Source organism: Pistacia vera, unplaced genomic scaffold (assembly GCF_008641045.1).
Source record: "Pistacia vera cultivar Batoury unplaced genomic scaffold, PisVer_v2 Contig65, whole genome shotgun sequence".
NCBI classification, from domain to species: Eukaryota; Viridiplantae; Streptophyta; class Magnoliopsida; order Sapindales; family Anacardiaceae; genus Pistacia; species Pistacia vera.
The window spans coordinates 506,548-522,176 of record NW_022196501.1 but is presented as its reverse complement, the minus strand read 5'-3'; the positions used below and the strand labels follow the sequence as shown (position 1 = coordinate 522,176).

Genomic DNA, 15,629 nt, shown 5'->3' with positions numbered 1-15,629 from the left:
ATCTTGGTTTTACTTTAATATTTCAGGAAAAAATACATACAATAACCTTGCCAGAAATATTAGGATTGTGATTAGTTACTTCGCTAGAATGCTTAGGGCATGGTCTCACCAGTCAAGTTTTGATATGGTGGTCCCTTCCATTGCTTAGTCTTGTGTTGACAAGTGTGAGATTTGTGGACAATTTTTGCAATGTTGAGGATGGTTGTGGGACGTTCATTATCTGCATGAATATTTAGAGTCACTCTAGCTTAATTTTAATTAAATTGTAGATTTAGCTTATACTTAATTTCAGTTTTCTTGTTACTGATTTCTTTCTTTTCTTGTGTCAGGCTGAAAAAACTGCTCGTATGAAAGCTGAAACAAAGGAAAGAACTGTGAAAAGGTTTCTGTTGTCGCAAAAACATATAGTATATACGGATCCGTTTGATGTTAAAGCAGGAAGCACGGTGACAGTTTTCTATAATCCAGCCAACACAGTTCTCAATGGAAAATCTGAAGTTTGGTTCAGATGTTCATTCAATCGTTGGACTCACCGTATGGGTCCTTTGCCACCTCAGAAGATGTTGCCTGTGGAGAATAGTTCTCATGTCAAAACCACTGGTGAGTTATCAGTTCACAAAATACAATTTGAAAAATGGTGTGTGATTTATGGGATTTGTTTATGGGATGTATGTCTCTCGTATACCCTAAGCTCATAATTTTGCCGACAAATGGAGCAATTCTGACCTTAGGTAATCTGATGCATGGAAAAATTTGGTGTGAATTGTCAATCTGGAATAATTTGCAATACAGAAAGTGGTGTCACTTTCTTGGGCTATCTCTGTGGCCTTTTTATTACTAATGATTTCATTTTCCCTTGCACAATTTGAGTGCTGGACTGCTGTAATGAGGTTACATTGTTCTTAAACTAGGATAGCGATTTAGAGTTTGATGTGCATTTAGGAGGGTTATTGGATGCATCACAAAACGTGTTGTACGTATGTTATATGGTTCTTCACTTAACATACCTGAGCACTAAATGTTAGTGAGTGTCATTAATTGCTTGGCTCATCACATGGGTTAAGGGAAAGGATGCAGAGCCATAGATCAAATTTACTGGATAGTATATCATAAGCTCACTACATCCTAGTTTGGGTTGAGTAACATTCAGACAGTCATTAAAAGAGCTTTTATGGCTCCTTTTCTAGCTTAATTTCATTTGCCAAATCATATTACAGTGACGCATTACCTTCTTCTGGCAGAGAGACACAACTAGTTTAATGCATCCATTTATTTATTTCTTTAGGACTCAACGATGTGGTTTTATGTCTTTCCAGTCAAGGTTCCATTGGATGCATACATGATGGATTTTGTATTCTCTGAGAGGGAAGATGGGGGAATTTTTGACAACAAAAATGGCATGGATTACCATATCCCTGTCTCTGGAAGTGTTGCAAAGGAGCCACCAATGCACATTGTGCATATTGCTGTTGAAATGGCTCCCATTGCAAAGGTAACTTTAGGCCATTAAGTTAATTTGTGATTGTATGAAACACTTTTAAGACATTCTGCAGAGTGTACTGATTTGTCAACAAGTAATTTTACATATTTTTACTTGCTTGTGACTGATATTCTTGCAATTTTAAAACTTTGGCATCTGTTTTGTTTGTTGAGGATTTTATTTGCAATTTGAAAACTTAGGCTTCTGTTTTGTTTGTTGAGGATTTTGTAATCCATTATGTGATATGCAATTGAGGAATATTACTAAGTAATTGTCTGCAACACAAGAAGTAAAATGATATAAATTTGTTAAAATTGTTTTGGAGCTGGAATGGAGTTTGATATTGTTAAACTTGAGAGGTGATTTAACCAATGGTGAAAACAAAGAGAAAAATAAGAAATAATAATTCGTCAGTCTGTTGTTATTTTGCACATAAAATCCCTGCTTATTAATACATTTGTGTTTCATTTTTCCTGTGTGCTCTCTTACATCTCTTGCAGGTTGGAGGTCTTGGTGATGTCGTCACTAGTCTATCCCGTGCTGTTCAAGAATTAAAACACAATGTGGACATCATTCTCCCAAAGTATGACTGTTTGAGACATGGCAATGTAAGCTTCATTGATGCGCTTGTCCATATTTTCATTTCAAATCGTTGTGCTGGTGATTTATTTTCAATTCCTTATATTTTGGATGTTTCTGGTTTATATTATCGGTAGTATTGTGGTTTGCTATTAGTTGGTAATCTCTTTCATGAGACTGATTGAATTATGAGTTGTTCCCCTAGACATTTAGTTGGAGGATGTACTTCAAAGAGATCATGTGCAATACTGGCGTAATTTTTCTAATAGGGTTAAAATATTTTGTACTGTCATGTGTTTCCTAATTTGTACCTTGACACTTTTAGAACACATGTATGACAGCCACTATGGATGCAAAATTATGATTTTAGTTACATATATGTTGCAATCCCCAAACTACTATTGGTTACTATAGTATTTGGCCTTAGTTTTATTTTGAAATGTAATTAGTTGAATGAATGTGCTCTGAATAGGTGAAGGACTTTCAGTATCAAAGAAGCTATCACTGGGGTGGAACAGAGATAAAAGTTTGGACTGGAAAGGTGGAAAGTCTTTCAGTCTACTTTTTGGAGCCTCAAAATGGGTAATCCTTCTCACTAGATGTGCCATTATGTTGTCATTCTCTATACGCAGTGTAATTCTTTTCAAGATTTGTACTCTTATGTTTGTGTAATATGTGATTCTTAAGATTTCTATTCATTCCTCTAGTTCAGAACTATATTTTTCTGAAAATCTTTGTGTTTTGTCAATGTTTTTGGTGCTTTTTCCACAAATATCAAATTCTTCATACAATAGAATGTATTTGATAGGATTTCTTGATGTTCTTGTAGATTCTTTTCGACAGGCTGCATATATGGCTGCAGGAATGATGGGGAGAGGTTTGGTTTTTTTTGTCATGCTGCACTTGAATTTCTACTTCAAGGCGGATTTCATCCTGTAAGTGAATGTTCTTTCTCATATGGAACTTCAATTATACCTATCATGAGTGGTACAAACTTGTATGCTTTCTTCTTGTTAGTTAATTATCTTTGTTTTTGCCTAGACATGCATTTTATTCGTAGAAAAATCTCATTATGATGGAAGAATATGTTTTAAGATATTAATTGTGTGTCGTTATTAAGTCCAATTTTCACAGAAGGTTTTATTGTTTTTGTTATTGTTGGTTGCTCCTTTCTTTCTCTTTTTCCTTGCTAAATAAGTCTTGAATCTAAAATTTAATCCTATCAGCTCTTTGAGTCAGAGATATACCCTTTTTCTTATCTTGCTGTATATGTGCAGTCTTGCACAAGCTTAGATATTCAAATATCTGATTTGACTGGTGCTTCAAAATGGGCAGGATATTCTTCATTGCCATGATTGGTCAAGTGCTCCTGTTTCCTGGTTGTTTAAGGACTACTATATGCATTATGGTCTTAGTAAAACTCGGGTTGTCTTCACAATACATAACCTTGAATTCGGGGCACAATTGATTGGGAAAGCTATGGCATATTCGCACAAGGCTACCACAGTGAGTATTTACAATTTCCTATATCATTTAACGTCCTTGGTCTTAAATGCAGATTACAATTTCTTTTCCTTTATGCAGTTTACTGATTCTTCTCTAATTTGTGAACTTGTAGTTTCTTTGTTTTCGATTTGCTTCATAAAAATTTGCTTTAAAGGCCACCTTTATTATATGACCTTTTTTTGGATGTTCTGTTTCTTTTTGTTCTTTATTAAAATAAATTTTTAATTATTTATTTTTCTGAATTAGCTGTGTGATTGTTTTACCTGCTCATGTAGTAGTGTCTTACTAGGGTAAAAGTACTGCAGATAATGATTTAGTTTTATAGAAGTACTGCACATAAGGAACGATTAATTAGAAAAGATTGGCCATATTTTTATCAAAAAAATCAAGGCTAGGGTTGTAGTTTAGTAATGATAGTGCGGAAAACTGTTTGAAGAGAGTTAACAGTTCTTGACATTTTTGGTTGAACTCTCCCCTAGCTATTTAATATTCCTTATTGAAGAGATACAACCAGTTGTTTATGCTTGAGTAAACCAAATATTATAAATTTTAGGAAAAGGAAATTGTTGTATACGATTATGGCAGCAAAGCTATTACTTAACTTTGTCAAGTAATTTATCCATTGATCGTAATTTGATTAAGTAATCCAATATCTTAGCATGTAAGTATAACGGTTATGACCTTTCGTTCCTCACTAAATCTAGTGGAATTAATTTTTGTGCTTTTCCGTTGTATCAACTTCTTAAATGATTATGGCAAGAGCTGAACAAGTACAATTTTTGTGCTTTTCCATTGTATCAATTTCTTAAATGATTATGGCAAGAGCTGAACAAGTACATACTTATGCAATCTCTTCTGTTAATCCTTTCTGTGGTTTCCATCTTATTCACATTGATATCTGCAGGTATCTCCCACTTACTCGAAAGAGGTTGCTGGACATCCTTCGATTGCTCCTCATCTCTACAAATTCCATGGCATAATAAATGGAATCGATCAGGATATATGGGACCCATTTAATGATAAGTTCATTCCTGTAAGTAAACATTATATTTGCTGGTTATGTTAGGGATTCAGGGAAAAACTGGTGTTTTGGTAATGGTTCTCTGACTGAAGTTGTCCCAGATTCTTGTTTCAAAGGACTGTGTCATCCTTGTTCGGTAGAAAGCATATATTTCGATTATCTAGAGTGTAGAATGAAGAAGTAATCCAATTACTGAGTTTCTTGATTCACTTGACAGGTGAAAAGGGGAAACTAATTTATTGGATAAGGTACTAAACGAAGGGTAATGTAGAAGTACTAGTAGAAAAGCAATGTGAAAGAGATGTTTGGGCAAAGTGAAAATAGAATAATGGACGGGAACAAAAGATTAAAACTTTTGGAAATTCTTGTTTGCCTTTTTGAACTTAGCATCTCGAACAGCCTTGATGTTCTCAAAAGTACCTAGTTAACTATTATTCTCTTAATTGTGAATAAAGTACCTGAGAAAGTCCTTTAATTTGATGACTTTGAATGCTTTAGCTGACAGACATATATAAGGAGGTTAACCTGCTTGCAGTGAGAATTAACTTCTTACTTGAAGACACATTATATGTCAATGAGTTTAATTTTTGTTATAGATTAAACATTGCAACCAAACGCCTATGTTGTCGTTTCTGTGTGGTTGTATAACTAGCTTTGCTTTATTTATTTTTGTAGCTTTGGATCACTGTTTCAGAAAGTAAAGTTATGGCTAATATATGAAGCATGTCATTCCAGGTGTCATATACTTCAGAAAATGTTGATGAAGGCAAAAGAGCTGCCAAGGAAGCCTTGCAGCAAAGGGTTGGTTTGAAAAAGGCTGATCTGCCTTTAGTGGGAATTATTTCTCGTTTAACACATCAGAAAGGTATCCATCTCATCAAGCATGCTATTTGGCACACCATAGAGCGTAATGGACAGGTTTTTTTTTTTTCCTCATTCGTCTTTCCTTAACATTTATGTTTCTCTTGTCATGTATCAATACATATGACACCACTGACCGTGAGAGGTTAATTGTTAGCATTTTCATGTTTATACTGACCAAGCATGTGATGCCAGGTTGCATTGCTTGGTTCTGCTCCAGATCCTCGTATCCAGAATGATTTTGTTGATTTAGCCAATCAATTGCATTCTAGTCATGCTGACCGTGCTCGTCTTTGTTTGACCTATGATGAGCCACTTTCACACTTGGTATGTTCTCATGGAGCTTCAAACTTCATTCTTTTCCCTTCTTTTACATTGTGATATTTTGTATCTACAATATAATTCCAAATTTAATACTTGGACTTCATAACAGATATATGCTGGAGCAGATTTCATTCTAGTTCCTTCTATTTTTGAGCCCTGTGGACTGACACAACTCACTGCCATGAGATATGGTTCAATACCCGTTGTTCGGAAAACTGGAGGTTTGTACCTAGAAAGTCATCCTTTCAATGAATACATCATATCAAGTTTCTGATATATCTGATCTGTGATTTAGAATACTTCTCAAACTGCTTTTGATCTCAAATCTAAAATGAGATGTGTAATGTAATTACTGGAATTTCTGGAATGGCCCTTAATGTTTCCCTTTTTCCTTTATGAAAATCATGAATATATGGTTTAGAATGGATGATTCATTAGTTTGCCAGTTAGTTACTGATTCCTTGTTAAAGTAATGCCTGCATTATTTGACAGGTCTGTTTATCATTCTTCCCAATTTGAACATGATCTTACCGGTGTTGTGTTTTCTAATACGTCTTCCCTGCCATTCATGCTGATTCATGATTTTCCTTTACCTCAATGTTTATTATTCTTTTAAATTATCCAAATTCGGAAATTTGCATCTAACTAATCTTTTTAAAGTTTATCATACTGCTATCATGTTTATTGACCCTCGTTAATACCTTCGCAAATTTAGTATATTTGACTGAACATTTTCAATTTATTTCTTCTGTAGGACTTTATGACACTGTGTTTGATGTTGACCATGATAAAGAGAGAGCAGAAGCCCAATGTCTTGAACCAAATGGATTTAGTTTTGATGGCGCGGATACTGCTGGAGTGGATTATGCTCTCAATAGGTGAGTAATTTATTTCTTGTTCAACAAAGTTGGTAAGTATATATTTCTCTTGTAGCAGAATTGTAATGAGTTTCAGTCCTTGTTTCTTCATTTTTTTAGTGCAATCTTGATGTGGGCTACTAAAATGGCCCCTTTTGTACAACGAAGAATCCAGTATTACTCTTTCATTTACTGTTTTGGAGTCCTCTACTGAAAGCATTTTAACGTTTTGTTATTTCATAGTTTATCAGCTACTGCTGTTCTATACCATGGTGAAATAATTTTTAGTGTCATATTCTCTTTCTCTCTCACACACATGTGGGCGTGCATGCCCACAGTCACTCATGCACGCACAGATTAGTTTATGTAGATGTACTATATTCCTTATGAAGTTCTCATTAGAAGTTGATTCCTCAGGGCTATATCTGCTTGGTATGATGCTCGGGAATGGTTTAACTCTTTACGCAAGAAAGTGATGGAGCAAGACTGGTCTTGGAACCGGCCTGCTCTTGACTACATGGAGCTTTACCATTCGGCTCGCAAATATTGATTATGCACGGAGAGTGTGCTGCAGATAATTCCCATCGTAGCTTGTACAGATTCAGATAATTGCATATAGTTTACCAGTCAGATTCTTTCAAGGTGACCCAAGTAATTTTGTGTAACATAAAGCGGTAGGTCAGTTTCACGATATTGTATTTTTCAGATCATTGTTACCTCATGTCTCAGAATAATGAAAAAGTGAATCAAGAATAAAAGAAATGGAAATTAAAAAAAAAAATAAAAAATCTTTTATGAACTTTAATCCAGCATTTGCTTCCTGATATTGCAGACAGCTTAAATTTCTCCCAGAAACTTTATTTTGGTTCTGCTATCAGTCTTTCTAGAGCTAGATATCAAAGTTCAATTGATTAAACAACATTTCTAGATTAATACATAAAGTGGTGCTGACCAACCACAAGAAAATGTTTTTGCAGGCTAAATGGTGATGATTTTGATAATCATGTTCAAATTTTAATACCAATTAAACCACTGCTTTTGTATCTTCAGTGTTGTTACTTCATTAATAACTACCCCATCAATGTATAAGGGGGCACATAATCATATTTGGTTGAATGGTAGCTTTTGCCCACTATGGTGCAGATATTATATTTAGGATTCTGCTGTTTTCTGCAGATTCCCAGTTATGTTGCATTTGTACATGTTAAATGAAATCTTTGTGGAAGTATTGATCTTTCGACGCAAAGGTAGTAGTGTCTTTACAGCATAAGCATATCTAGATTATTACATTTCAAGTCTCTCCAAATAGATATTGTTTGTTTTGGGTTCAAGTCCACACCGGTTTTTTTTTAACCTTCAAGAGTAAATGTTCTTCACCTAAAACATCCAAGCTCCATCAATTGAATCCACTTATCTGCTAGTGGTTGAATGTGAAATGTGACTTAAACCATGCTACTTTCTAATTTCTATTGTTATAGATCACATTTTGATGGAAGCAATGGACAAAACAGGGTCCTTGGACTTTAAAATAACTTTGAAAACTAAAGACTTTTGTCGTGTACTTAGTTTTTTGGCTAAGTTCTGTGCGGCCTTAACAGCAGGAGATGGTGTTAAACAGTCTTAAACTCACACAAACTCAAAAACTAACAGTAATGAAAATGAACAGGATGAGCATATAGAAAAAATTGCAAACTCTATTATTGGAAATTTTGGATCCTACACATTATGCATTTACAAAATGGAGTGCCTTATTTATAGGATAAATCTCCAAAGTAAAATGTCTATATACATTAAATACTTCATGCCTAGTGTTAAGGCCGTACGGAACTTAGCCAAAGAACTAAGTACGCCACACTTTGCTCTCTTTCAATGCCAAAATCTGATCTTTGGCAAGATTTTCTGGTGTCATTAGAAGATTTTCACCAACAGGAACATATATAATAATATCATCAATGACTGAACTTTGACATAGAAATGCTAATGCAAGAACATCTAAGAAAGTTGGTGGGATTTATGTATCCTCTTTTGCTGATACTTGACATGGAATTGGAGATATGAAGATACTAAAATCTAATGGAATCTTTGACAAATAATAAGTTGTTGTAACACATGCAAACAAAAAAAAGGACCTTTCTTGGCCTAATAACCACCAAAATTGCCTTATCATCTTGTGATGGCAATTGAAATTTGAATTGACCAACACTTCGTGGAAATGATAGTTATGTGACTGAACATTGAACAAGGTTTGGTAGTGGAGGACACAGAGCCCACTGAATCCCTCGAAGCATAAGCATGAAAATATGGAAAACAATGGGCTAGGATTCTGGTGTTATATACATAATCAAGAAGATCCTTTTTGGATGGTAGATATGGGTTCTTTCTTCTCATCATTATAAGCTTTTTGGTAGTTTTTTCGTCCATTGAAACTTTTATTCTTATTTTACATTATTAATTGATTCATTCAAGTTAACAGTAAAGCAACGTTCATTGTCTTGTATATAATTTACAATGATTACTATTGGTATTAGAGGATTATTAAGACATTATTCTCGACCAAACCCACCATAAATATGAATCTCTATAGTCTTTTATCACATAATGATGTTTTTATAAGTGGGTTTCATTTCATCCATCTTTGAGAAAAATCGCAAACGTCCCAATAACAATTTTCGAAAAGTATTAAACACTTCTCTCAAATTATCAAAAACCCCGTTAAAAATATTATAAAACCCTCAACAAAAATAGAAAAACCTCTATAATATATTTAAAAAAATATATATATGTTTCCAAAATTGTTAAAGAGCGTGATTCCCTATTTTAACCTCCAATCAAAATATCAGTTTATTACAAAATTAAAACCGTTGTAAGAGCAATGTGGCTGTAGTTTAGTGGTAAGAATTCCACGTTGTGGCCGTGGAGACCTGGGCTCGAATCCCAGCAGCCACAGTTTTTACATTTTTCGACTTGACTTTTACTTATTAAATGATAAACTTATTTGCACCAATTCAGTTCTTTTTTATTTGTTGACCAAATGATTATAAGCAACCCACTAATTTAAATGTTAAATTTTATAAGCACAAAGCCTTTGAGATATCCATTGATTTAACCCCACGAATAAAAATGCATGAGAAGAATCAAGAACAATGGTTAATTAACAACATTAATTAAGCTAATTAAATTCTGATGCCACGTTTCCTCTTAATGATGATATAGATTAAGTGGGGTTTTGTGCATGTCCCCTCTCTGGCAGCCAAATATATTCTCATATCAAAAGAAGAAAAACTCAGCTGGCTGGTTTTAGTGTACCACACGCACCCACACAACAGGACCTTCGCTATAATTGTCTTTTACATGATTGATTCTTTCTAAGTGTTAAACACCAATTATTTGAGAACAACTAGTTTAAGTAAGGAGGCTTTATGCATGGCTAGCAGCCAAAAAATGACATAACAGTAGTTAAAGTTAAAGGTTGATTACCTTATGGAGCTGTCAGTTTTTCATAAGTCCATTTGGGGTTTGAGTTTTGTTAATCTCTTCCTAGTTTCATTGTGTTTTGGGGTGTTATGGTTAAGGGAGTTTGGCTTTTGCTTTGGAATTTTATAATGAAAAAGAGTGATCAGGTACATGTGATCAGAAATGCCTGCATGAATCCAATGAAATTGCCTTTTACATGATCGATTCTTTCTAAGGGTTAACACCAATTATTTGAGAAGACTGTTTATAGTAGCCCTTTCATTTTTATTTTATCATTGAACTGGCTGTACCATGGCTAGCAGCCAAGATGGTTTGATTAATGAAAATGACATAACAGTACTTAAATTTTGATTAGCTTATGGAGCTGTCAGTTTTTCGTAAGTCCAATTTGGGGTTTGAGTTTTGTTAATTTCTTCAAGTTTCGTTGTGTTTATTTGGTGTTATGGTTTAGGGTGTTTTGGCTTTTCCTTTGGATTTTTATGATGAAAAAGTGAGAGGTGGAAATAGAGGGAGATGTACAGATGTACTCCTAGTTATAGTTGATCAGAAATGCCTGCAGAATCCTTGACCCACGCCTTCTCTGAGTCATTTTCCAACAGAGTTACAGTTTACAGCACCCTCCTGCTGATTTTAGTCCGAACCAGAAGAACATACCCCTCATCCTGCCCACCGCCCACCCTCCTCACATATTATGTTATTACATTACATTGAATTACAACATTAACTAACCTGTGGTTTGCTGAGAATCTTAGATTATTATTTGAGAGGTTCTGATTGAATCTTTATGACTACATAAGGTTAATCACTGGACGTATTACCGTTAACTTTATAGTGTTGAAGAGATTAGTTATGTGTATGCAAACTAGCCAACACCCCGGATACCAAAATGAAAAAAGATTACAGCATTACAAATTGTATATTCACTTTAACTCTATATATATATATATATATATAATATATATATATATTATATATATCAATCAAGTTTCAAGATTTATAAAACCAATAATTATAAGATTCATCATGTTATTGTGCAATTTATATATATGTGCTAACTATCCAACCGAAACCAATTAAATGCTTTTACTACTGGCCTCCTTGAGCACCCTCTCTAGACGCTCTTAAAAAAGTTGGCACTTTAACACATATATCAGAGAGGATAGCTTTCACTCAGTGGCCGAGCTTTTTCACTGCACGCCGAATCAGGAGAGAGTTTAGTTGTTGGTGTTTGGGTGTGTTGGGATAAGGTTATTACGGAAATCAGTGAGGTTAGTCAGGCCAATGCTTCTCTCCACCTTTCCCAATCAAACCAGCCTTTTCAGTGCTTCATATATATATATATGAGTCCTATTAATGCACAATGGATACAACTATGCATCCCCATGTCAAAAACTCTACAACCCTCTAAAGTTTCTGACTTCTAAAAGTTTAATTTTTCAAGGAGAGTAATGTATAGATTTTGGACAACTGAGATTCTATCAGAACCCATAACTTTTGTTTCCTTTTGTTTTCTTCTCCATTTAAAGTTTTATTTTGAGAAGCCGCAAATGTGAAAGGAAGGGGAAAAAAGGGCTAGGTTGGTTCATCAAGATAGTATACAGTCTGTCTCTGTTGTCTGCTTCCTGTTCTGTTGTTAGGATACTACCATTTTGAGGCACTTGAAAATCTGTGATTTTATTTGGAAGTATATGGACCACTTTCATGAAGGGTTTTCACAGCTTCTCTGTTTTGTCCTGGTTAGTTTTTTATGTTTTTTTACATGTATTCATTTGAGTTTATCCTTGAAAAGCTCTGATTCTTGTGGAGGATATTGAAAACCAGGCAAGGTAGATTCCTGATATTATTCTCTTACACCACTTTCTCCTTTTTGATTCCCAAGACAATACCCATCTGCAACTTAAAAGGAAAAGTAAAAAAAAAAAAAACTTTTTAACTTTTGCTTCTTCTATTTATACCGATCAAAGTCACTCTATACTTGCTCAAAATCTCTCTTCCTCTGCTTTTGCTAGTTTTGGTTTTTCAGTTTCCTTGTTTTTGGCTCATAAACTGATTTTGAAGCTTTTTTGTTTGGGGTTTTTTGAACTTTTTAGACTTAGTCATGAAGACTGGCAATATGGTCTTATGAGCAATAACAGTGAGGTGGTGGTAGAAGATCAATGAGAAATGAAGATTTTGAAGAAGAAGATGTGTGGTCTTTTGTGAAAGAAAGTGAGAAGAAGAAGATTCAAGTCCTAAAAGGAACTCTAATGAGTACTCTTTTGGTTCTTCTTCTTCTTCTTCTGCATGGCGTTTCACCACTGCCCCAATAATGATTCCAAGGTCTAATAAATAAAATATAATAATGCCATTACAGCCCATGATAACAGCCAACAGGTGGTTCAACAATCATCAGCTCCTATGAACATCCCTGATTGGTCAAAGATTTATGGGAAAAATGCAAACTTGGCTCATCAAGAAATGGCTCATGGGTTGATACTGGTATTAGTTTTAATGATGTTGTAATGATGATGATGATGATGATAATGAAGATATGTTACCTCCACATGAATGGTTAGCTAGGAAGCTTGCTAGGAACAAAATTTCTTCTTTCTCAGTGTGTGAATTTGGAAGGAGACTGAGGTAGAGACTTAGCAAGTGAGGAATCTATTTTGACCAAAACTGGTTTCTTAGAGAATGTCTCACCATACCACTACCTTCAAATCACAGTTCATCAGTCATGTCACGATCCCATTTAATCTTTTTATTTATTTATTAATATTTGAGTCATTATTGTTACTAATACAGTATTCATTTAGAGGCCAGTTGGGGGGTGGGGTGAACTAGAAATAGAGAGTCCCTGAAAGAAGTCATCAAAAAAAAAAAAAAAAAGGAAAAACAAATAGGTAATCTCTGAGATTTTGTCTGTTAGTCTGGTAGGATTTATGTTTTGGGTAAATGGAGTAGGCTGTAGCCTGGAGCCAGAGTATGTAAAAGTTGAATTATTAGTTTTAACCTTTATGCCTGCTGCTTAATCTATCTGCTGTGTTTGTACCCTCTTTTCAATCTTATCCTAACCTCATTTCATCTTTTTTATTCTGACAAAATGTGTTTGATGAAAAACTGGAACCAAACAGCAGAACCAAACTGTTAAACTCATATCTCTTTGCTTAGCTTTGCTTGAGCCTAATGGGGCTGTGAAGTTTCTTTATGTTAAAGGAAGTCTCATATATATCCATCCAAAACTCTTTTGCACATGAATAAGGGGCCACCGGCCACCACCAATGCTTAAAAGTTCAGTCAGAGAATAGTCTTACTCCTTGTCCTTGGACAGATTCTTATTATATACATGGTATCATCTGTAATTCTCTATCTATAAACACAAGTTCAAGAATCCACTAGATGGTTGGCTATATCCCCTTTTGCCGACAAGAATAATTATATGATATTTTTCTCGGGAAAATTATTCCCATGCTTTCACTCTTACCTCAAATTTCACCATATTAAGCATCAACAAAGTGTTTGAGGACCACTCAAAAGTCCCTTGCGCCTAGGCATGACAATGGGCCGGGGTGAGGCGAGGCCGAGGACCCCATTTCCTGCACCCGCCCCGACCCATTATGGGAATGACGGGAGATTCCCTGTCCCCGCCCCACGGGGAATTTCATAGGCTCGTCCTCCCCCCGTTAATCCATATGACAATTACACTTAAGTTAATCGTCTAAACTTAAGTTAAGGCACTACATTTGTCCAAAATGTATTAATGTAAAGTATATATATACGGGGCGCCTTCGCCCCCTCGGGCAGGTCCCCAAAATCAAAGGAACTTGAACCGGCCGGTTCCTTTGATTTGGAATTGGAATCAGAACTATCGGTTTTGGTTCCGGGTATCTTAGAAAATATCAATTACCCCTCTATTTAAAAAAAAAATGATAAATAAACCCTTATAAAATTACAATTACATCCCTAACAATTAAGTGCAAAACATTAAATAATATATTGTTTATATTTACTTGATGTTTGATGCTTGATTTTAAGTATTTAATTGTTTGTTTTCACCAATAATAAACATTTAAAAACTATTATTTAACGTAAATGTCTTAATGTATATTAATTTCTTAATCAAGTAATAAGTAAAACTTAAATATTAATAAGAATATTTTGAAAAACTGATCTTTTAATGAAAATTAATAAGAGTTTTGATACTAAGATAAAAAATACCAAAATTTTCTTATATATTTATATGATATGCAAAATATCAACAACAAAAAAAAAACCCCATATGCAAAATATCAAAAAAAAACTCATATTCTTTAATATTATATAAATTTAGTCTCGATTCCCAGTTCCCGCTCCAGTTCCTTTGATTTGGAACCAGAACCGAAACCGCACAGTATCTGTTCCAATTTTTTAGAACCGGAACCTATCCTGCTATGATCGGTTTCGAGTAGGGATCGGAATCGACTCCCAAGTATCCATCGGTTCTGGTTCTACCCTAAAATTCGCCGTCTCCCCAAGGCCTCCCTCTCCTTGCCCCTATCCCCGCAAAACTAGGGAATCTCTACCCCATACGGGGTAGAACAAGACGGGACCCTAGAAATCCGGGGTCCATTGCCATGCCTACTTGTTCCATCAAACACAACAAGTGGTCCTTCCATTAGGGTGGGTTAATCTAGTACTAATACATTAATTTATTTCTTTTCAACTTTGTTGATGGGTTTTCTTATATCTAAATGTCCTGTATAATTTTTTGGTATTATCATGTGCTTTACAGATTAGCAATAGAGAAGCATATGCTTTGCAATATCAGAAGTGGTTTGTCCTTTGCCAGTTGCTGCTACATCATCAGAAAGCACTGCTTCGTATTGTACAAATCGATACTTTCCATTATCCTACTATGATTCTCTTTTACTTCCATTACCAAGCTAATATAATGGAATTGAAACATAAGCATTACCTTGACCTTTAAATATTTTGACTTTTACCCTTAGATTATGCAATGTGGGTATTCGCAAAATCCAAAATCTCTTAGTGCTATGCTTTTAATAAAATTTACGAGATGTAATAATGATCAAACTTTAATACTTTTACCATGAGCACTTAAAAGTTATTATAGTAGAACATCTCTATAGTGATATTCCATGTAGGAATAACTTTCATGTAGTCATAAAAAATTCTTGTCTTGGGCTAGTTATAAATAAAAATAAATTTCAAATTGTAATAAATTATAGTTTTTTTAAGTCTCATCTTAAGGAACTTACCTTTATATTGTAATAATTATATGTATATTATAAAAAAATATATATTATGTTACATTAAATGTTTAAGATGAAATAAAATATTTATCTAAAATTGTCTGAGATAATGAGTTATGTTTTAGAGTTGTTACCATATCTTTTATCTTGCGGGTCTGTAATAAGTCGTCACCATGGACACCTTCTTGTTGAAGCCAAAATATTTTTAATTGTACGTTTGGAGCTTTTTGGCACGAAACTTTTGGTATTTCTGTACTATATTTATCCTTAGGATTATCTCATTCCTCTTCTTGTTT

General features: G+C 34.4%; 1 protein-coding gene and 1 non-coding gene across 3 annotated transcripts in view; both read left to right on the top strand.

Moving 5' to 3' along the window:
- Window positions 1–15,629, top strand: part of LOC116111701 (starch synthase 3, chloroplastic/amyloplastic) — a 47,371-nt gene that overhangs the window by 3,300 nt on the left and 28,442 nt on the right. The window contains exons 5-16 of one of the 2 annotated variants that reach the window (XM_031397844.1): window positions 330–600; window positions 1,317–1,492; window positions 1,981–2,088; window positions 2,532–2,641; window positions 2,889–2,994; window positions 3,395–3,565; window positions 4,470–4,598; window positions 5,322–5,504; window positions 5,643–5,774; window positions 5,881–5,992; window positions 6,526–6,649; window positions 7,046–7,427. In XM_031397844.1, the coding sequence (XP_031253704.1) occupies window positions 330–600; window positions 1,317–1,492; window positions 1,981–2,088; window positions 2,532–2,641; window positions 2,889–2,994; window positions 3,395–3,565; window positions 4,470–4,598; window positions 5,322–5,504; window positions 5,643–5,774; window positions 5,881–5,992; window positions 6,526–6,649; window positions 7,046–7,178 (1,755 nt within the window). In that variant the 3' untranslated portion in view covers window positions 7,179–7,427. Of the gene's footprint in view, window positions 1–329; window positions 601–1,316; window positions 1,493–1,980; window positions 2,089–2,531; window positions 2,642–2,888; window positions 2,995–3,394; window positions 3,566–4,469; window positions 4,599–5,321; window positions 5,505–5,642; window positions 5,775–5,880; window positions 5,993–6,525; window positions 6,650–7,045; window positions 7,428–15,629 lie in introns of those variants that run through there. The other variant, XM_031397845.1, reaches the window with a different exon arrangement.
- Window positions 9,503–9,574, top strand: TRNAH-GUG. Its single transcript has one exon. It is a non-coding gene; the product is annotated as a tRNA-His (tRNA).